Source organism: Protopterus annectens, chromosome 2.part0 (genome assembly GCF_019279795.1).
Source record: "Protopterus annectens isolate FY-2018-M chromosome 2.part0, PAN1.0, whole genome shotgun sequence".
Classification (NCBI taxonomy): domain Eukaryota; kingdom Metazoa; phylum Chordata; order Ceratodontiformes; family Protopteridae; genus Protopterus; species Protopterus annectens.
The window spans coordinates 1,431,816,301-1,431,836,229 of NC_056728.1; the positions used below are offsets into that span (position 1 = coordinate 1,431,816,301).

The 19,929-nt window shown below is 38.2% G+C and overlaps 1 protein-coding gene across 1 annotated transcript in view; it reads left to right on the plus strand.

Moving 5' to 3' along the window:
- Nucleotides 1–19,929, plus strand: part of SEC24D (SEC24 homolog D, COPII coat complex component) — an 866,900-nt gene that overhangs the window by 495,059 nt on the left and 351,912 nt on the right. The window contains exon 9 of the mRNA XM_044061657.1: nucleotides 1,946–2,084. Coding sequence (XP_043917592.1) covers nucleotides 1,946–2,084 — 139 coding nt within the window. The remainder of the gene's footprint in view (nucleotides 1–1,945; nucleotides 2,085–19,929) is intronic.

The following is a 19,929-nucleotide window of genomic DNA, read 5'->3' on the forward strand; positions in this document are numbered from 1 at the left end:
CTACAAGGAACATGATAAATGCCCTTATATAGGAGAACAATGTATTATATTTTTCTCTGAATGTTACGCAAAATTATGATACTGTCAGGAATACCTCAGTATGCTAAGAAACAATAGACAAATGACATTCTGTATTGCTAAATCTTTATTTGATAAAAAAGTGAAAATAAGTACTTGCATTAACGCGCACGCACACACACACACACACACACACACACACACACACACACACACCACCCTTACCTTATGTAAGATCCATAAGATATCCACATAATGTCCGGAAGACTTCTTTCCGAAACTGCTTTCTGCTGCTTGCAGCATTTGAACAGCCCAGCCGGAAAACTGCTTTCTCCAAAACGGACTTGCTTTCCTGCCAACGAACACTTCCAAAACGGACTTGCTTTCCTGCCGCTTACAGCATTTGAACAACTGCTTTCCGACGAACGAAGACTTCCAAATTGGACTTGCTTTCCAACGAACGAAGTTTTCTGATAATAACTGTTCCCGCCGCATGCAGCATTTGAACAGCCCAGCCGGAAATGTGTGCAGAGCTATTTCGAAAGGCTGGTAGCACTGACGGTGCTGACGTCATTGTGCACATGATGACATCAGCCAAAAACAGCACGAAAATGTAAAAATAATTGAGAAAAAATCGGAAATGATGGGGTGCCATTCGGGAATCATTTGGACTCCAAAACTCAGTAAAAACTGAGGAATTCGGGACAGTTGAGAGGTATGCCCACAACTCCTTTTCCCATTTTTACATGTGGGGTTAGAGTGTCACTTCAGCAGTGACAATAAACTGGAGCAAAAACTCACACCACCAGGTGGCTAGCCCTGCAGCGGTTGTTCTTCCATACCACATACTCATATGCACAGTCACACCTATGGCCAGTTTAGAGTGTCCAGTCCACCTACTGCATGCCTGTGCAATGTGAAAGTAAAACAGAGCACCCGGGGAAAACCCACACATACACAGGAAGGACATGCAGGCTGTGCACAGAAGGCGCCACAGATGAGAATTGAACCAGAGAACCTCTTGTTGTAAGGCGACAATGCTGAATTCAGTTGTTTGAAAGACCATTTTATTGAATAAAAACATCAATCACCCAACTAAAATGACTCGAACAAAATTTCTTGCAAAGGGGCAAGCTTCACTGCCCCCCGTGGATGGAGGAGATTTTGCCCCCACACCCCCTTACTTAAGTATACTAGCTCATTGGTCACGTGATTGTGGAAAAAAGTGAAAATACTACAGACAAGGAATCACTGTCAACACACAAAGAAACAACACCAGCAGCATTTATGTATAAGTAATTTCAATGACTTATAAAGCTTCTTCATTTTTTTTACATGATCTGGTTCTGCTTCTGCGTTACAAAACTAGTTCTGGTTATGCCACGTTAACTGAAACAGACGTTCAGTTAAGTGGTCATTCAGCTACATGGACTCTCAAACATTTTTTTACTGGAAAATGCAGCTTTGTTTATTGTAGCTTTGTTGCAATAAATCTCTTATACCTCTGCCAGTACTGTGAGCTGAGAAATATAACTGAGTAGAGTAATTGTAATATTAGTATCCATGGTATTTCAGATTGTGAACACTATTTGTTTAAAGTAAATACATTTGGCATGTTTCAATGAAGTACTTTTCTTCTCATACAGTTTAACCAGGAACTGTGGGCCTTGCTCAACTAAACTTAAGTTTTCTTGCATTTCTTTAAAGTTCAGTTGGGTTTTATACCCTGAGTACAGTAATCGTTGATGAAAAAATGATTAAGATTGCTCAGGAGGCTGATGAATTATGGAAAATGTGTCATTTTGTATAAGCTTTTGAAAGTAATTGATCTGATTTTAAAACTGAGGTACTTAACTTTCCACACGTGAATGAAGAATAAAAACTTTGTAAAAATGCAGTGCTCAAAGTAAAATACGTTCTTTTTCAGACACCTCTTTATCTTGTGAACCATGGTGAGGATGGACCTGTCAGATGCAACCGATGCAAGGCATATATGTGCCCATATATGCAGTTTATTGAAGGTGGGCGGAAGTATCAGTGTGGCTTCTGTAACTGTATTAACGAAGGTAAGATTTCTTGGTTTACTATAAAATGTGATTATAAATAACTCCAAAACAAGAATCTTTTTAAAAGATTAGCAAAATACTTTTTACAAAAATCCTTACATATTTTCATAGTTTTGCAAGTTTTGCAAATAGTTACTTCACACATTAGAAATTTCTGCATTTTGCATGTTTCATGTCTGAGGTGAGATGGTCAGAAACATTCTACTCCTGCGTAAGCATCCATTTTTGAATTGGCTCAGTGGTACAGAGGGATGAAGTTCTGACACAGACCCAAGTAAAATGGGCTCGGTTAGTGCCCTGGGTGCTGGAGGAATCAACTGGGAATGGGTGAGGAATATCAAGGTTTATGTCCGCCTGCCTTCTTCTCGTGAGGGGGAGTGTGTGTTAGTATGCTTAGGTATGTCTTATGTCACAGTTCCCAGTAGAGACCAGGAACATTTGACAGAAGCCTTAATGTGTAACAGGATGGCTGGGCAGTTGAGTAATATGCTGTTACATCTATGAGACTGGCCAACCTCAATTGTCTTCCCCAACACTTGTGAAAGTATTTTGGGCATAAAAGCACATACACCTAATCTAGCTGCAGCTTATTCCATCAGGTATGTTGAACAGTACTGCTGTTTGAGCCAGTGATTTTCTTACAGGGGAGGACCCTTCCATTAAAGGATAGCAGTGGGGTGTCAGCACATATGTGGGAACGTATGATGACAGAATAAATGGAGTAGATGAAGGGAGCCTAGGATTAGCAGTAAGGTGTGGGAAGAGTGAAACAAAAAATCCATTTTTGTTTGTCTAGAATTGGTGCATTCAGTACTCTTTCTTTAACTCTGCCAAGGCCACCATTTTGTCAAGACTCAGAGATGCATACTGATGCCTACATACTGGATTGGAAATAGACTTGAGAGATGTAGGATTGCCAGGAAGAGAAAAGGATGAAGCATTCTTCAACAGCTCTTCTTCTTGACTGTGGGAATGGGACTGCTAGAACTTAAGTTAGCTCACCACTGACTCCTGACAGAAATCATAGACCCTTACTTATGGTTGTTAACTTGAGTCATGTTAGCATTTTGTTTTGTTTGGATTATGGTATGGAATACTCTCTGCTGTTATAGTTCCTGTCTGGAGGAAGTGGACTTTTCTTTGAGTTGCCTTTATATGATGTTTTATATGTCCCCTCAGTCACTCTGTTCTGCTTATAATACTGGCTTCTGAGAATTGATCTGTGTTTAGGTTGACTAATCTGGCAGCTTCCACAAAGAATACAGCTCTTCTTACTAATGAGCTGCTTCCAGTTCCAAAGGTATGGCATTTGAATCTTTCTGCCTTCATTTGCGCACTGTATGACCTTGAGGAAGTCAGCATAGCTGACCTTAGACATAGGCCAACTAGGCATCTGCCTAGGGTGTCACTCTAGCAGGGGCACTTTTCCAGTTATCTAGATGGTGTAGGCAGACCAGAATGGGGGCACCAGGTAGTGTATGTGTGTTTGTGGGGGGGCGCTGTGGAGACCTTTTGCCTAGGGCACCAGTTGACCAAAGGCTGGCCGTGCAAATCAGTTAACCAAACAATACTTTGGAGCAATTGGGAATTTGAGCTAGGTTCCTTAATGGTCTCCTGGACCACATGCTTAGTAACTACCTATGAACCAATCCATGGAAGCAACAGTTTACATACAGATGGGAAGAGGAGGACATTGCATACCATTAGTAGCAGAATATTGGATGAGGAAGTATACCAGTCTTCCCCACAAATATGATATTCTTAATTTGAGGGGTCTTGTATAGTGATTTAGCAGTCCAATTGCTCATGTTATCGCTGAACAGTCAGTACCTTCACAGTCCCTCTGTCCGTTCCAACAGTTTCAATGTTCAGGATGATTGCTCATCCAGAGACATAAAAGAGCACATAAACATAAAGAAAATGATTCTGGCTCTTATGTCTCTAGACAATTTCTGTTCCCTAGGCCTCCTCAGGATATCCACAGACAGCACCACAGGCATGTGGTACATAAACAAGCAGAGGGGGAACCGACTCTTACTGCCTTTACAAACTAGCCTTGATAGCATGGAAGATTGCTGTCTAACATAACCTTATCCATCAAGTGGTGAATTTTCCTTCAGAGAGGAACACAGTGGCAGACACCTTGATCAGATTCAGGTTAGGCACTCATGAGTGGATATTAAACAGGTTTTCCTGGACATTGTTCTCCAGTGGGGCACTCACCAGATCATTTTCCTCCCCCAGAAGACCCAAGTCCACTGCCATGGAAGTCAGATGCCATGTCCTTGTCATGGCAAAGGAGATTTGTCTATGCTTTCTCTTCTGTTGTGCCATGAGTACTTCAAAACATTATGAAGGACAAGCCAGCAATCGTGTTGGTGCCTCCCTTCTGGCCCAGACAACACTCTCTTCTCCTTCTTCTTCATCTGGCCAGAGGGAATCATACAGTGTACCCCACAGCGTGTAATTGCTCACTTAGAGCAAGGGCTTTCTATTTCACCCTGATCACCAAACTATACAGTTAACTCTTTGGGTGACAGAGTTTTAATTTCTTTCAGACACCCTTTTTCTGAGGACCTGTTTCAGGTTTTACAGGATTCTAAAAAACCTACTCCCGAAAATCTTACAAAGCTAAATCAAAAAGATGTTTGTTGTGGTGGAAAATGAAGAACCAGGAACCCTTTGCCATAGGAATTCCTGCAGTCCTTTCTTATTTGTGTGAGTTGTTCAAATGTAGATTGTTAAAGCTCATTTGTCAGCCAGTTCTGCTTGTCTCCCTGTAGATCCACCCTGTTTTCTCCATTTGAGGTTAAGCTAGTTTTGAAATGTGTCCTTCACATTAGTCCTCCAAGAAAACTAATCCTCCTTCTTGGGACATGAATTATGTTCTGGAAAAGTTGACCCTACCACTTTTTTCTTTCCCTAAAACTTTGTACTTTTAAAACTGTGTTGTTAGTGACTCTGACTTTTGCCAAGAAAGTCTGTGAACTGCAAGTGTTTATGTTAGTTCTTTCCTTCTTGGCCTTCCATAAGGATAGGGTTTCGCTTAAGTCTAATCCCTCCTTTATGTCCAAAGTGGTAAATGAGTTATCCTTAAATTAGTGTATAAATCCTCCTCCTTTCCAGCCTTCTGCTTGAATAAGAGAATGTGTCACTCTTTGCATGTGAATAGGTAGCTCAGATTTTATTTAGATAAGAACAAGGGTATTAAAAAAAATCCAACTTTTTGTATTTTTTCAAGATAAGAAGTTAGGTTTGCCAGTTTCTAAGCAAATCACTTCTTCTTGGAGTCTCTAAGGCAGTTTTCTTCTGTTATTCTTATCATGGCAAACTCTGTCTTCCAAATCTTTTCTAACCTTCTGTAATATATATATATATATATATATATATATATATATACCCTATTAATTAACCATTTTTAACAGCAGCTTCTGTTAAAGATTCGGCTAGAAACTCTACCAAAACAGGTCTTTCACTTAAGATTCCCCTATTCCTTTCCGTTCGCTATGCTCTTTTTATTAATACCTGGTGGCAGCTCATCCCACTTCATTACCTTTCCATTCATAGTTATTTGCTCCCAGTAGCTTGGCTCCATTGCCAGTTTTCTCCAGTAAATTCCAGTCTCCTCTTCTCTGTTTTCTGTACTCATACTTGCAATCACCCCATTAGCAAAATCTCCTTTCTTCATGCTCATGTTGGGTTATTTATTAGAATACTTTGAATATAATATTCTATGGTTGTTATTATTCTCCTTAAGGATCTGCATCCAAATCCCAAATCCCACTCTGTCTTTATTTCTTGATCTTCCCCATGCTTTATCATCCCTTTCCATTTAAACCTTCTGCTTGTGCTATGTATATGAGCCTTAACTGTTAATCTCTGAAATATGTCTCTAAATCAGGTAATCCTAAATCACTTTGTTCTATCAGAAGGATCAGTTTATCCCACTTAAGACTTTCCCTCTTCCACTCCCAGATAAATGCCTTTAGCTCTTTATTAATTATTGTCTACAACTTCTCTGGTTAATAAAAATATGCCTGACCCATATATAAAACTAACGGGGCTAAAACATTTTCACTGTTTGTGTATTACAAGCCATATCCACAAACAAGAGCTGCCAGATTCTCAGTTTTTGTAAGATGTTTGGACTCTTCCCACATAGCCTTAGCCGCCATAAAAAAGTTGTTTTTAATCCACACTCCTAAATACTTCATTTCATGTTGCTATACATATGAATATTGCTATACCAGTTCATGTATGGGTATATAATTTACAGCCATAGCCTTTGTGTTATTTTCATTAGTTTTATATCCCAAAAAGACTTGAAACTGTCTCAGAATGTTCCAAAACACTGAGATGTCTTTTTCTGGATTTATCAGGTACAAAACAATATCATCTGTTTTTCTTGATTACCATACCAATTATATCTTTCATTTCCTGACTCTATTTTCTTTGCCAATGGCTCTAAATGTAAAGCAGCTGACAAGACAAGTGGATGTACAGCTGATTTTTCAAAGCTGCACAAATTTTTTACACCTGTTTTACACTTGGTTCATCAAACTATGCCACTGGCTGCAACTTTTAGAGAAAGTGCCTAAGCATATAACAGGTTCTTCTTGGAAAGTGATTATGACCGTTATTCTTAACATTAGGGTTTAACCAGCTTGTGTGTTATTTCTCAGCTGGTTTAAATCAGTGATGCTGTTGTCATAAAGACCAATGCTCATCTCATGCCAGTGTTCCATGCAGTCTTGGCTGGTGCATAAGGCACTGATAAAACAGTATTGCTACAAGACCTGTTTTGTTTTTCTTCATGCTCTAAGTACATCACTTTTTTGCATCAGCTCCACAGAAATGTTATGTACTAAGTGCTCATGCTCATTGATTGTGTGCTATTTTCCTTCAGTAACTGTCAGTCTTACTTTAATGCAATTTACATTTTGGTTAGACAGTTGTTACTTTTGTGTACTACAAGTAGCTGAGTTGCATAGCTGTTTTAATTCTTACCCACTTTATATTAAAATAGGACTGATAATGGAGTTAGATAAAAAGCAAAAGAAAAGGATAAGGTGGTGAATATCTGTAAAGACAAATCAATGTAACAACAAAGGAATTATTAAAAATGTGTATCATCAGTTTCATCTCTGATTCTGAGCAGGATACAAACAATCAGATCACTTCCAAAACAGGGATATGTAGTCATAAATGCAAGTACAAGAATTAACATCTTTGACTTCAGTGCTGCTGAAAGATAAGAACTTAGTAGCAAATTTGTTGTTACCTATGTTGGTGTGTCCTGTGTTCATGTACGATCAAGGGGGTTATATCATCCAGTGAGCCTAGCATGTCAGCAGTTCTTAACCAGGCTAGGCTCCCTGCAGCTGTATGGTATCACACACCTGTCTTAATACAGCTTATCTTTGATTGTAAGGCCTTTGGAAGTTAACGTTTCAGCATAGTGCAGAAAATCCAGGAAGAAACAACTTGAGCCTGTGTCAGTTCCTTTGTTATAATAACGTCTGTCTGTAGACAGTGTGACATGTACCTGTAAAAATTTAAGAGAGTAAAAAGAAAGAAGGATTTTGTGTGATGCATATTCGGTGTACTACTTGCCAGGATTATGATCAGGAGAATTCTTCCTCCAAATCTTCAGGGTCACCCCTAGAAGGTACTCCTTGTATATATAGCTTAAATTTTATAGGGAAGTTTTTCATCTGTTCTTACCTGATATAAGCTGGAGGTGGTGAGACTCCAAGATTCAAAGTGAACAGGCTTTATCACCACTTTATTATACATTCCAGTTTTAAAACAGGTAGCCAGTGTTTTGACTGCACAGATCCCTGTCCTTGAAATGTAGCCTTTGATAATATTATAAGGTTACTGGATAAGTGTGGCAAAAAAAAGTACACATATCTAGTTAGTATGTATGCATGCATACATGTGTGTATGTAATCATTTATTTATTTATTTATTTGAGCTCATATTGGGTAGGCAGCTGATCCCACTGGACCTTCTTCAAACTCAGCCAGGGGTATACAAGAAGCAATTTAAAAATGTGCAGTCATAACAAAAATGCAGCCAAAAATTGTAATGCCTATTGAAGCTATAAAAATGAATAAGACACAGGCAAATAATTCTACAAAATTCAAAGGTGAGAGTATTAATACAATCAGAAAAAGAGTTTCACACATCATGGTTACAGGTGGTAGATATATTTATAGTATTTACAAAGAAGAAAGGAGTGCAGTATGTAAGTGTGATGAAGAGTAGGTAAAATAGATATGTGTGGTAAAAGGTGGGAGTGAATAGGATGAAATGAGGAGGAGATGAGCGTGGAGTTAAACATTTAGGGTGATTTGATGAAGATGCCTGTAATATATTCAAGTGAGTGGCAGTGGTATGTTTGTCAGGAGAAGAGTAAAGATAAGAGCTTGTTCTGGGTGATTTTTGAATGAGCAGTTACAGCTAGAAGATTTAGTTAGATGATGGTTGAGTGAACTCATAATAACTACTAATATTTTTGCTGTTGTGTGAAATGGATTTCCATAGAGTAAGTGTTAGTTCAGAGATCCTGTGGGTCAATTTTATGGAGTCTTGTAAAAGGAGACTGAAGCGAGGATGTAGACGAGATTAAAGAACTTAACTGGTAGTTTGTGTTCCTTATTGAAAATTTGCTGTCTGGAAAGGAAAAGTAATCCATTACTGTTAGTTTGTTGTCCTGGGAACCTTGAAGGAAGAGGTCACATCTTTGCTTAATGGGAGATAGTTGTCATTTGAAAGGACAGAACAGTTGTGTTCTGTCTGTGGTGCTAGTGTAATAAAGTGACACAAACTCCTGGCAGTAGTTTGTAGAGTAGAATGAGTTTTTAGTGAAAATAGCTGCTGTAAGTAGTAGGAGGCTATATTAAAGTTGGGGAAGGAGGATTCTCTTCTCTGTAGCACTTTCACCTTTAAGGGCTAGGAAATGCGGCATTTATTTTGCCTCAGAATAAATCTTTATCTATGTTTCAGCATGATAAATGTAATGCTAAAAGATATATATTTTGATTAACCCATATACCTGAGTAGAAGAAATAGCGGTGGTGGTGCTGCCGTAGCGTTGTCGCCTCCTAGCAAGACGTTGTCCCGTTCGATTCTCAGCTAGAGCGTCTTCTGTGTGGAGGCATAAATGAATGGGACGTGCTTTCGTTGAAGGCTGTGCGTCAGAGCTGGTAACCCGGTACATAAAAAGATCCACTACCAATCATTAGCGGACCGGAGTTCCGCTGTGGCGAGCCCTAACTGGGAAAAGCCGAAAGACACAAACAAACCTGAGTAGAAGAAATAATATGTGAATTTACAGTGGTTTATTAGCTGATGAAGTTGTTCTTTGCCAATTAGAGTGTGTAGATTTCAGTTTGTGGGAGGTATATTGCATATGTTTTTGTGGTGTTTAATAGTACATTCCTATTCTGTTGCCAGGATGTCAGATTGGAGAGATCTTGCTTAAGCTTGTTTTAATATTGTCAGGATTTGAGTTAGTTCTGTAAAGTACCAAGTATAAAGTCTTGTAGTAGTAGAAGGGAAATTGAAGGGGACTGGTTGACAAAAAAGAGAATAGTAGAGTAGCAAGTTCAGAGCCCTGAGGTACTCAGCTGCTTGAGTGGAAAGTGTTATGGAAGTATGCATTTGATTTTGACTCTGAATTGTCTGTTCCAAGGGTAATTTTTAAACCAGTTTGTTGCTGTGGGACTAAGGCCTGCATTGCTGAATCATTGTGTAGAAGGGTATGATCAAACTATGCCAAGATAGATCCTGTGAGGTAGTGCTTGTCAACATTAAGTAAAATGTGTTTAAAGCACAAAACATGAATAAAAGTTATAAAAAATAAAAAAGCAGGAAGACCAGCTCACAGGAGTATGGTCTGTTCCTGTGAGCTGGTCTTCGTGCTTTTTGTTATTTTTTAAAATGTGTTTGATTATGGTCCAGAGTGGTTATAGGGCTCCTACTTGAATGGAATCTTTATTTGTATGTGTAGCATAACATATTTGCAGGTAATGGGAAAGTTGCAAATATTCCAGTTTTCAAGTATCTTACCTAAAATTTGGAGAACTCTGTTATGCATATGGGTATTAAAAAGCAATATACATGTATTGTTCACACAGCATAATAATTATAAGCTGTTAAGAATGTGATGATCTGGGAATAGTGGTTGATGCAGATGTAAAATTTAACAGCCGTGTTGATAAAGTATTTAAAATGTTATTGTCCCATCTAAACTATAGTAAGAACAATAGCCTGTATTGATGAAAAGGTGATGTTACGATATTTTAGAGAATTGTCACATCAGTTTTGGGGTATGAAAAAGGATTTTGTATGTTTGGTAATTCAAAAATTATCAGATTTGAAAGAAACCAGAAGTACTTTGGAAAAATAACGGGAATAAACATTTTAAAATTGGAAGAATGCTTGAAGGAACTGAAGTTGTTCTCAGTCTGTTATGGGTGGTTGAGAGGTGGGCTTATCTGTGTATATAAAAGTCTAAATGATTAAGTAACTGAATGTACAATAGAGATTAGTTTTTTTTGAGACACGATAGGCATACTGGGAGTAATTGTGCATTACTAAATCTTGTTTTTTCTAAAAATAGGTAGGAATTCCTTTCAGGTAAGAATTGGGAGAAGGAAAAATAGATTGCCATTTGAGATTAGACAAGCAAGAGAGTTTGGCGTGTTTTAAGGGAAAGTTGAATATTTGTTATGGGTCAGAGTCTTCTGGACATTGTCTTCATGGAAATTGACCTGTAATGATCTGTTATGAAGTCCTAGGTTAATACACACACAATGAATCACTGAAACTGCATGTGTATATTGATTTGGAGAGGGTTGATGACTGGCAGGCAGCAGGTACAAAAACTGCAAAAAAATGATTTCTATAGATGAAAAAGGAGTTTCTCTAAATCTGGATTTTGTTTGGTCAATGACAAAACTAATGATAGGCATAGGCATTTGTCAAACCATATTCTGAGGTATTTGGTGTTTTCAAGCATTGTAACTGTGGGTTCAACAAGGTGCCAGTTTTGAGGGGCTAAGCTGCATTTTATTTATTTATTGTAGCATATATAATGCTTTTTGTTTTTCAGGGGTTAAGAATAGAGGCTTTGTCTGTACGCCAGTTTGATATCTTGAATACATCAGTTTCAAATTGCTTTTGAGGGTTGATGGAGAAGGGGCTGGTCATATCTTTTGCCATATCTGGAATTATTTGAAATTTTGGCATGCCAACAAAGAGTCTGTTTAGAAATATATAGTGGAGAAGCAGGAATGGTACTGAGCCATATGGATCATTTTGGTTTAGAGAGCAGTTAATGTAGAGTAATTATTTTCAATATCTACATAGAAAATTATGTTGAATAGGTGGCATGCAAACCATTTTATGGCTTTATGGTAAGGCTTACAACTAAGAGTGCTTCAAGAAGGAGATTGTGGTCCATAATACCAAACACTTCAAAATGATGAATATAATGCCAGTCAGGCTGCCTTTATCCCTGTTAATTTGAATATTGCCAGTGAGTATCATGCAAGTTATTGGTATCTGGATAAAACTTCATAGTTTGTAAGTAGGATGAAGTTTGGAGTATATGTTTTTTTCCTAATAGTTTACCATTCATTGAAAGGATAGAAATGGGTCTGAAGTCAGATGTAGATGTGGGATTGCATATTTTGGGGTGAGGTCTAACAGTGGTTTTTTTCAATATTGTGGACACTAGCATTTTAAAGCCAACAGTGTTAATTGGGATGTTTTGTTAATCCCACCAGTAGCTTTAGATGTATGTAGGCTGCCATGTCTTATTTAAACTGATATCATTTGAAATGTAGCCCACAAACAGAGCTTTTACTCTGCTGTCACATAAACATGATATTGAGTTTAAGGTATTCATTGCCAAATTCAAGCATAGTAATCGTGGGACAGCTGAACAAGAAATGTAAAAACTTCCTTTATAGTTCAGGTGGAGTCCATCACATTCCACTTTGCCTTTTACTGTCAGCTATAGGCAGTTGCTGTCCAGTGTACTAGCAGTTAGGAATGTGACACCTAAGTAACTGACCACTGGTGGGCATTAAATCAGTCAATGCTGACAGTAAAGATAAAATAATTCTGAAGTTGGAGGGAAATAATACAAAGTTTAGTGAATCAGAGAATTAGGTGCCTGATCCTCAGAGGGTGATTTCAGGAATTTTCTCAAAAAGGGCTTTGATATCTTTTAGCCTTATAGAGTGAAAGCAAAAGAGTATATTAAATGGGGGCATTTGTTCTTGTGAGGTAAAAAAAAGATTGTTGGTCAGTTGTGTTCTAGATTTCATGTAGCATTGTTAAGTAAGCATTTTATTCATTTATTTACTGGGTTAGGACACTGATCAAACAATGACATATTACAGGCTCTGCTCGGGTTACATCATAATGTAACAAAACGATGTACAGTATACAGATAATGGTTTACATTTAAGAGTAAGCATAGAAAATGTGACAAACAGTATATTCATAGAAGATATAACAAAACAAAAAAATAAAAAACATACAATACAATGGTTGCATAAGTGTGCATACCCTTAATCTAATACTGTTGTGTGTGCACACCCTTAAACTAATACTTTGTTGAAGCACCTTTTGATTTAATTACAGCATTCAGTCTTCTTGGGTCGGAGTCTATCAGCATTGGCACATCTTGACTTGGCAAAATTTGCCCACTCTTACTTCCAAAAGTGCTCCAAATGTGTCTATCCGAGGGCATCTCTTGTGCACAGCCCTCTTCAGGTCACCCCATAGACATTCTATTGGATTTAGGTCTGGGCTCTGGCTGGGCCATTCCAAAACTTTAATTTTCTTCTGGTGAAGCCATTCTTTTGTTGATTTGGATGTATGCTTGGGGTCATTGTTGTGTTGAAAGGTGAAATTCCTCTTATCTTCAGCTTTCTAGCAGATGCCTGAAGGTTTTGGGCCAAAAGTGATTGGTATTTGGAACAGTTTATAATTCTGTCCAGCTTGACTAAAGCCTCCATTCCAGCTGAAGAAAAGCAACCCCAAAGCATGATACTGCCACCACCATACTTCATTGTGGGAATGGTGTTCTTTTGGTGATGCGGAGTGTTGTTTTTGCGCCATATATACATTTTGGAATTGTGATGAAAAAGTTCAACCTTGGTCTCATCAGACCATAACACATTTTCCCATATGCTTTTGAGAGACTTGATGTATTGTTTTGCAAATTTTAGCCAGGCCTGGGTGTTTTTCTGTGTAAGAAAAGGATTCTGTCTTGCAACCCTACCCCATAGTGCAGACATATGGAGAATATGGGAGATTGTTGTCACATGTAGTGCACAACCAGTACTTGCCAGAAATTCCTGCAGCTCTTTCAGTGTTACAGTAGGTCTCATGGCAGCCTCCCGGACTAGTTTTTGTCTTGTCTTTTCATCAATTTTGGAGGGACATCCAGTTCTTTGCAACATCACTGTTGTCCCATATTTTCTCCACTTTTTGATGACTGTCTTCACTGCGTTCCATGGCATATCCAATGCTGTGGACATGTTTTTGTACCCTTGTCCTGACTGATACCTTTCAACAATGAGATACCTTTGATGCTTTGTAAGCTCTGTGCAAACCATGGCTTTTGCTGTAGCAGGCAACTGAGTAAATGTCAGGAATATTGTACTAGGACAGCTGAACTTCATTTGGGGTTAATCAGAGTCTCTTTAATTGATGGCAGGTGTCTACCCAAGAAGACTGAATACTGTAATTATATCAAAAGGTGCTTCAACAACGTATTAGTTTAAGGGTGTGCACAGAGCAAAGTGTTAGTTTAAGGGTGTGCACACTTATGCAACCAGCATATTGTATGTTTTTTATTTTTTATATTTTTCCCCTAACAGATTTGTTTTTCCATTGAATTGTACAGGTTATAGGTCACATTAAAGGTGGGAAAAGTTTTGAAATGATTTATTGTGGTCTCATTTTTTGTGTGTGTCTGTGTTTAAAATGAGTATTATATATATATATATATATATATATATATATATATATATATATATATATATATATATATTACATATATGTATCTGTCTAGCCCAAAATGACATCCAAATAATTCATAGTTCAGGACTACTCAGTAAAAGCCAAAAAGACCAATTAAAAAGCAATGTCAAGAGTTGTTGAATAGACTAAAGTATCTAGCAGGAATACTTAGGTCTGTCTGAACTGTGCATTCCAGGTCATATATGTGTGATTTTCTGCAGTAGTGATTTTGTTACTTGTTCATCATTTAATATGGTGATCGTCTTACACAACTATAGGTTTTCTTTGGGGCAGTGGCACTGTATCAGTAAATCAGAATATTTGGATTTACCTGCCTTCCATGTCCCTTTTTCCTAGCTGTATTTTTCTTATCTTCCTTGCAAGGACAGTCATACCTCTCAAACTCCAAGCAGTAAAAAGCACTGGCATTTTGAAAATCCTAACCAGAGGGTCAGAAAGAGGAACATTTTCTTATTTTTCACAACAAAAGGTTTTTATATACTAAGCCCTATATATTTAGTGATAGGAACTGTTTGTACAGGCTTAGCTTTTTTATATAATAAGGTATGTACCCATATACAAGTCTGACTTTGTGAGATCTATCAGGAACAGGGATAGAGTCATAGCACTATTCCTAAATTGTGGCAGTTGAGAGTGATGTGGGACCAATGCAGATATCACACTTCTGATGTTGGGGATGCAGGTAGTGTGAGGCATTATTTATATGCTACATTGTCAAGCAACTCAATTCATTTCTTCTTCTTGTCTAGAAGCCACTGACCCTGAGTTGTTGCTGGAGAAAATGTAACTGCATCAGTCTATTACAAGTTGATTTCTTTAAAAAACATAATAATATGATTCTTTTACATCTTAATGAAGATCGTGGTTACCTGGTCATCATCCCTAAAGTTGTTGAACATAGACTTACAGCATTCAAACAGTAGTGAAAGACAAAGCCACCTTCTGCTTAGTTTACTTGAGGAGATTGATAACATAGGAAAGGAGGATGTGTGTGCCTGTTCCGGAGTTCAGGATCTACCTTTAGCCAGGGACGCATTCTAGTGGAGACTGTTCGTTTGGGTACCAGTGGGGCCATGAGAGCGTTGACATGGGTGATGATGCCCGTGTTGTGCTCACTTCACCCATTTATAGCATCCTTATCATAAAATTCCTAATTACTTATATGATGCTCACACAACTCTCACCTGTCACTAATGTGAGGAGTGGTTGTCCTGAAGGACATAGACAATGACGTTCCCCTCTTTCTTGGTCTCTGTCTGTCTGGGGTGAGAGAGAGAATTCACCTAGAGGGCTACAGCAGGATTCACCAACTTCCATTAGGTTATCAGAATGCATGTAGGATGTGCTTTTTAGTGAGGAAGTTAACAAAAGGCATTTCTAAACATTGAGACAGAAAAATCACAGGGAACTGAGGGAATTGATGAGGAACAAAATGAATCACAAAAGGCTGAAAATAACAGAATACTGAAAAATCCTTCCCCTTATAGTTTGGCAAAAAGTATCCTTTTTGATCCTTTTCTTTCTTCATTTCCACACTTTATTTCAAATAAAGATGAGACAGACAAAGAAGGGAAAGGACAGAGTGAACACAGGAAGGATGGGAGGACAGAAGGAGAACAATCAGACTGCCAACTCATTCATGATCACAAAACAAAGAAAGCACTGCCATTATTTCATAGGCAGCAGCTATCTGTAAGTCAATCAGAGGTCCTCTGTCATCTAAGTGTCATGTCTATCAGTGGAAAGAAATCTCTTAAACTGGATCCACAGCCTGTACAACTCACAGTAACTACAAAAGTGAAAAATATTTTAGTTACAATAGCAATAAATAGTGCGCCTTGAGCCTGCTTGCCTGCCCAGTAGGAATGACCTCCTTCCAGTTTCCAGAGATGTACTTTATGTCAAATCCAACAGCCTTCAGGATATATTTACGTGAAACGTTGGGACCTGGGTGGGGAAAAGAACACAGGACAATAGCCCAGGAAGGTTCCAATGCTGGATATAAACCCGACATTCATCAATACTAGGTCGGCACTTCTAACATTGATCTGACTTTCCAAGGAAGAACAATAAGCTAATCTGTGGGATCCATAAACTAAAATGCAACATTTTACATGCAAAAAAAGCCTAAGCATCTCAGAGGAGGGGGAGGAGAAGGAGGGGATATATAAAACCCAGGACCCATTCAGCAGGAGAGTGTTGATGACTAAGGTATCTTTCCACATTATCTCAGAAGAAGGGCTTCAAAGGAGCCAAAACATCTGTCATTTGCTTATGAATATCTGAAGTGGAGAGTGCCTTAATCCTGCTCCATCAAAGCATTCTCCAAAAGATTTTCTAAAGAAGTGTAAGAAAACTTATTTGGTGCCACGGAACTCGTGCAAACCTGCTATCTCTTAACTACAAGATTCTTGACCCCAGAAAAAAAAAAAAACAGTTACTAAACTTAAAATTATACTCTTGCTTGCAGAAGGATAAATCTTCCTCTTGATCAGTGCTGAAAAGCTGAACAACAAACCTCAAGCCATTAGAACACCATAGTTGGTCTGTCATGGACATCTGGGTCATTGTTAGCTGTCATTGATTTTGAAGGTCAAAACCTGGTTAACTTGTGATCCATAGGAAAATTGTGTCCTAAACAGTTATTAGTATGATTCAGAGGATGACCTTTAATTTGCCTGTTTACGGTTTCCTAATGAGGCTTCTGAAGGAGGTAAAATCCACTCTTAAATATGTGATATATGGGGATGTCTGGCTAAAGGAAAAATGGGTGAAAGAAGCCAGATGTGGCTTATATTAACACATAGTATCTGAATCTTCTTTATGTTAACCAAAGACCTCAAAACTCATCCAGAGTTCACCAACAGATGTCAAACCTGTCATAGATACCAAGGTATGTAGGAGAATCACCAAAAGATCATCAGCATACAGGCTGACAGCAGACTGGCCTACGGTCTGCCCAGCAGACCAGATCCACAAGGAATTGCTGTACTAAATTACTGAATGGCTGCTCACCACAGCAAGGGGTAAGGTGCAACGAGAGAGATTTCCCTTGTATCCTATTGGACTTAGACTTAACCAGAATTACCAGACTATGTGAGCCATAATAACTAATCCATGAGATAATTTACAGCCATAAAGGGAAGCCCACAGTTCTTCAGTACTTGAACTAACTACTTCAAAAAAAGCATATCAGGGGCAAATCCCAAGACCAGTAATGGGACCACTGAATTCTTGGCAGTATCTGTTAAATACATGACTGTCCAGACAGAATTCTGAGGCTGCCAGTTTGTAATAAAGTCAGATCCACTTGCTGAAACCTTCACAAACACTTTATTATCAGTATTAAGAATAGAGATTTGTTAGTTAAAACGACAGGTTAGAGACATCCTTCCTAGGCTTTACAAGCATAATTACTAGAGCTGAGTTCCAGGACCAAAGGTAGGTCCTGCTTGGATCTTAGAGGTCCCAACATTTCATTTTCTTCCCAAAAGGTACAGCTGTAGAAAGTAGTAGCCAATAGATTTCAGCCAGTGGACCATCTGGGTCAATTGCCTTTCCAGGAGCTAGCTGCATTATAGCAGCCCAAGTCTCTGCAGACAAAGATTATTGTATGCACTTGGATCTATGGACCTCTTTTATTCCACTGTGTGAACCCCTCAGTTTTATGTATCTAGCTAATATTTTCAACCTAAGTGGTGTAGCTAAATAAAATGTGGGTTCATGGATAAGTACTAGGCTAACTGCCCTTGTGCTTGGGAGGTAAACACCTTAACTATTAAGCCAACCCCCAACCATACCATTTTAGCAGCCAGATGAATCTCGGTTTCTAAGAGTTTTTAAATGTCTTCCACAGACTCCATAGCATAAGGGAGACTTCTCATTTGCTCCATGTTTTTCTGAAAATGCATGCTAATGAGAAACCTGTTATTCTAGCAACATTTTAAGTTTATTTAAAACAGTTATTAGTATGATTCAGAGGATGACCTTTAATTTGCCTGTTTACGGTTTCCTAATGAGGCTTCTGAAGGAGGTAAAATCCACTCTTAAATATGTGATATATGGGGATGTATGGGACAGACATTTTGCTGTGTTCAGATTTCTTGCACAGGAGCTTACTTTTGTCAGATGTGGAACAATATGCATTTGCTAAGGGGAGCTCTTGCTGCCTAAATCTTGTGCCTTTCTTTGAAAATATAACAATATTACTTAATTAATGTGAAACAGTGCATACTACTTATCTTCCTTTGATAAGGAATTCAGTATTCCACTTAAGAGAATAGTGACAGATTAAAAGCATCAAAAATTATGTGCAAAGATGCAAAAGGAAGTACTGCATCCATAGTCTTTTTGCACCTTTCACATATCATTGTTGGCTACTGTTTGCTCTTTCTTTATTTTCAAGGATGCCAGAAGTGTTCCTTTTCTGTCTGTTCGACATGGATAGTCGGATACAATAGTGTGACAGACCACAAATTGAGGAAATCACTTAATTATTTAAAAAAAGTTAATTTTAGTGTTGAGTATCCTTTTGATTACTTTGATTACAGCCTTGAGGGAATGATAAAGGAAATGTGCTGAGTCCGAAAAACAGCCTTGAATGAGTGTTATTTTAGTTACTTACATTAAGCATAGCAAATATTCTGCTGTGAGTGCATCTCTCTAAAATGTCTCTAATGTTCCATTTTTCTTTACTTTTTTTAAAACCAGATGCATAGTTTAGTTGCCATTTTCTAAAGCTTGCCATGCAAATTAAATCTTAAGTTTCTTTGTATGTTGCTTCACTACAATTTGTTGACTATAAATTTGTGTCCTCTAGTTCATGTTCCTGTATGGAATTGTCAAGGCACCATGTGTGATGACATGACTGCAGGAGGTATCTCTAAAGTAAGCAAAAAAAATAGCCATTTTAACTTTAATTTCTGCAGAAAATAAAAAGAATGACACTCTGAAATAGTTTTCATACATACCAAAAGCAGAATGTGTTTGTTACAGGTCGTGTTGATTGATTGGCAACTCTTTTTGCCAATCAGTCAATCTAAGAAAATAAGTAAGGGTTGATAGTTTTCAGTGAACCTCAAAGGAAAGTTATTTTAGCAGGGAGTTAGCCCCCCCCCCTATTGGACACCACCCACACACCCTTAAGTATAAATATACCTATTGTGAAGTCACACAGCAGTGGGGGGGGGGGGGGGGAAGAAAACTCTGTGTTAAGTAAAAGTTGTTTCTTGCAAATTTCTTTACTGACTCAATACCCACTCAAACAGGTACAATCGAATGACACATTCCTGTTCATTACACTGGGTGCCCAAGTGATAACCACTTGACCAGTGTTCATGGACCTTTGTACATGATCTTTAAATGTCAGTCTGTACACAGTTTAGGAACTGAAGGACTGGTTGAGCAAAAGGTCACAGCAAGTCAGGATGTGGAGTTAACATACCGATGTTTCCTGATGGTGTTACAAGTACTGTCCTGCAGAGTTATTTTTTGGGGTCACTTTTATTGTCTTTTCTTCTCAGATAGAACAGTGGGGAGTAGGCTGTAGGTAAACAGATATCCTAGTGACTCTAGAGTGGATAACCTGACAAATTTGGTAAAAGATGCTGCAGATCTACCGAGATGATCTACAAAGGATATCTGATGAAGTAGTAATGACCTCATCTTGAATGTCAGTAAATGCAGAATCACTGGACTTGACAGAAAGCACAGGATTAGTAAATAAGTAGCCATATCTAAAAAGTACACTATTATTGAAGCTGTAAGGACAGTGGTA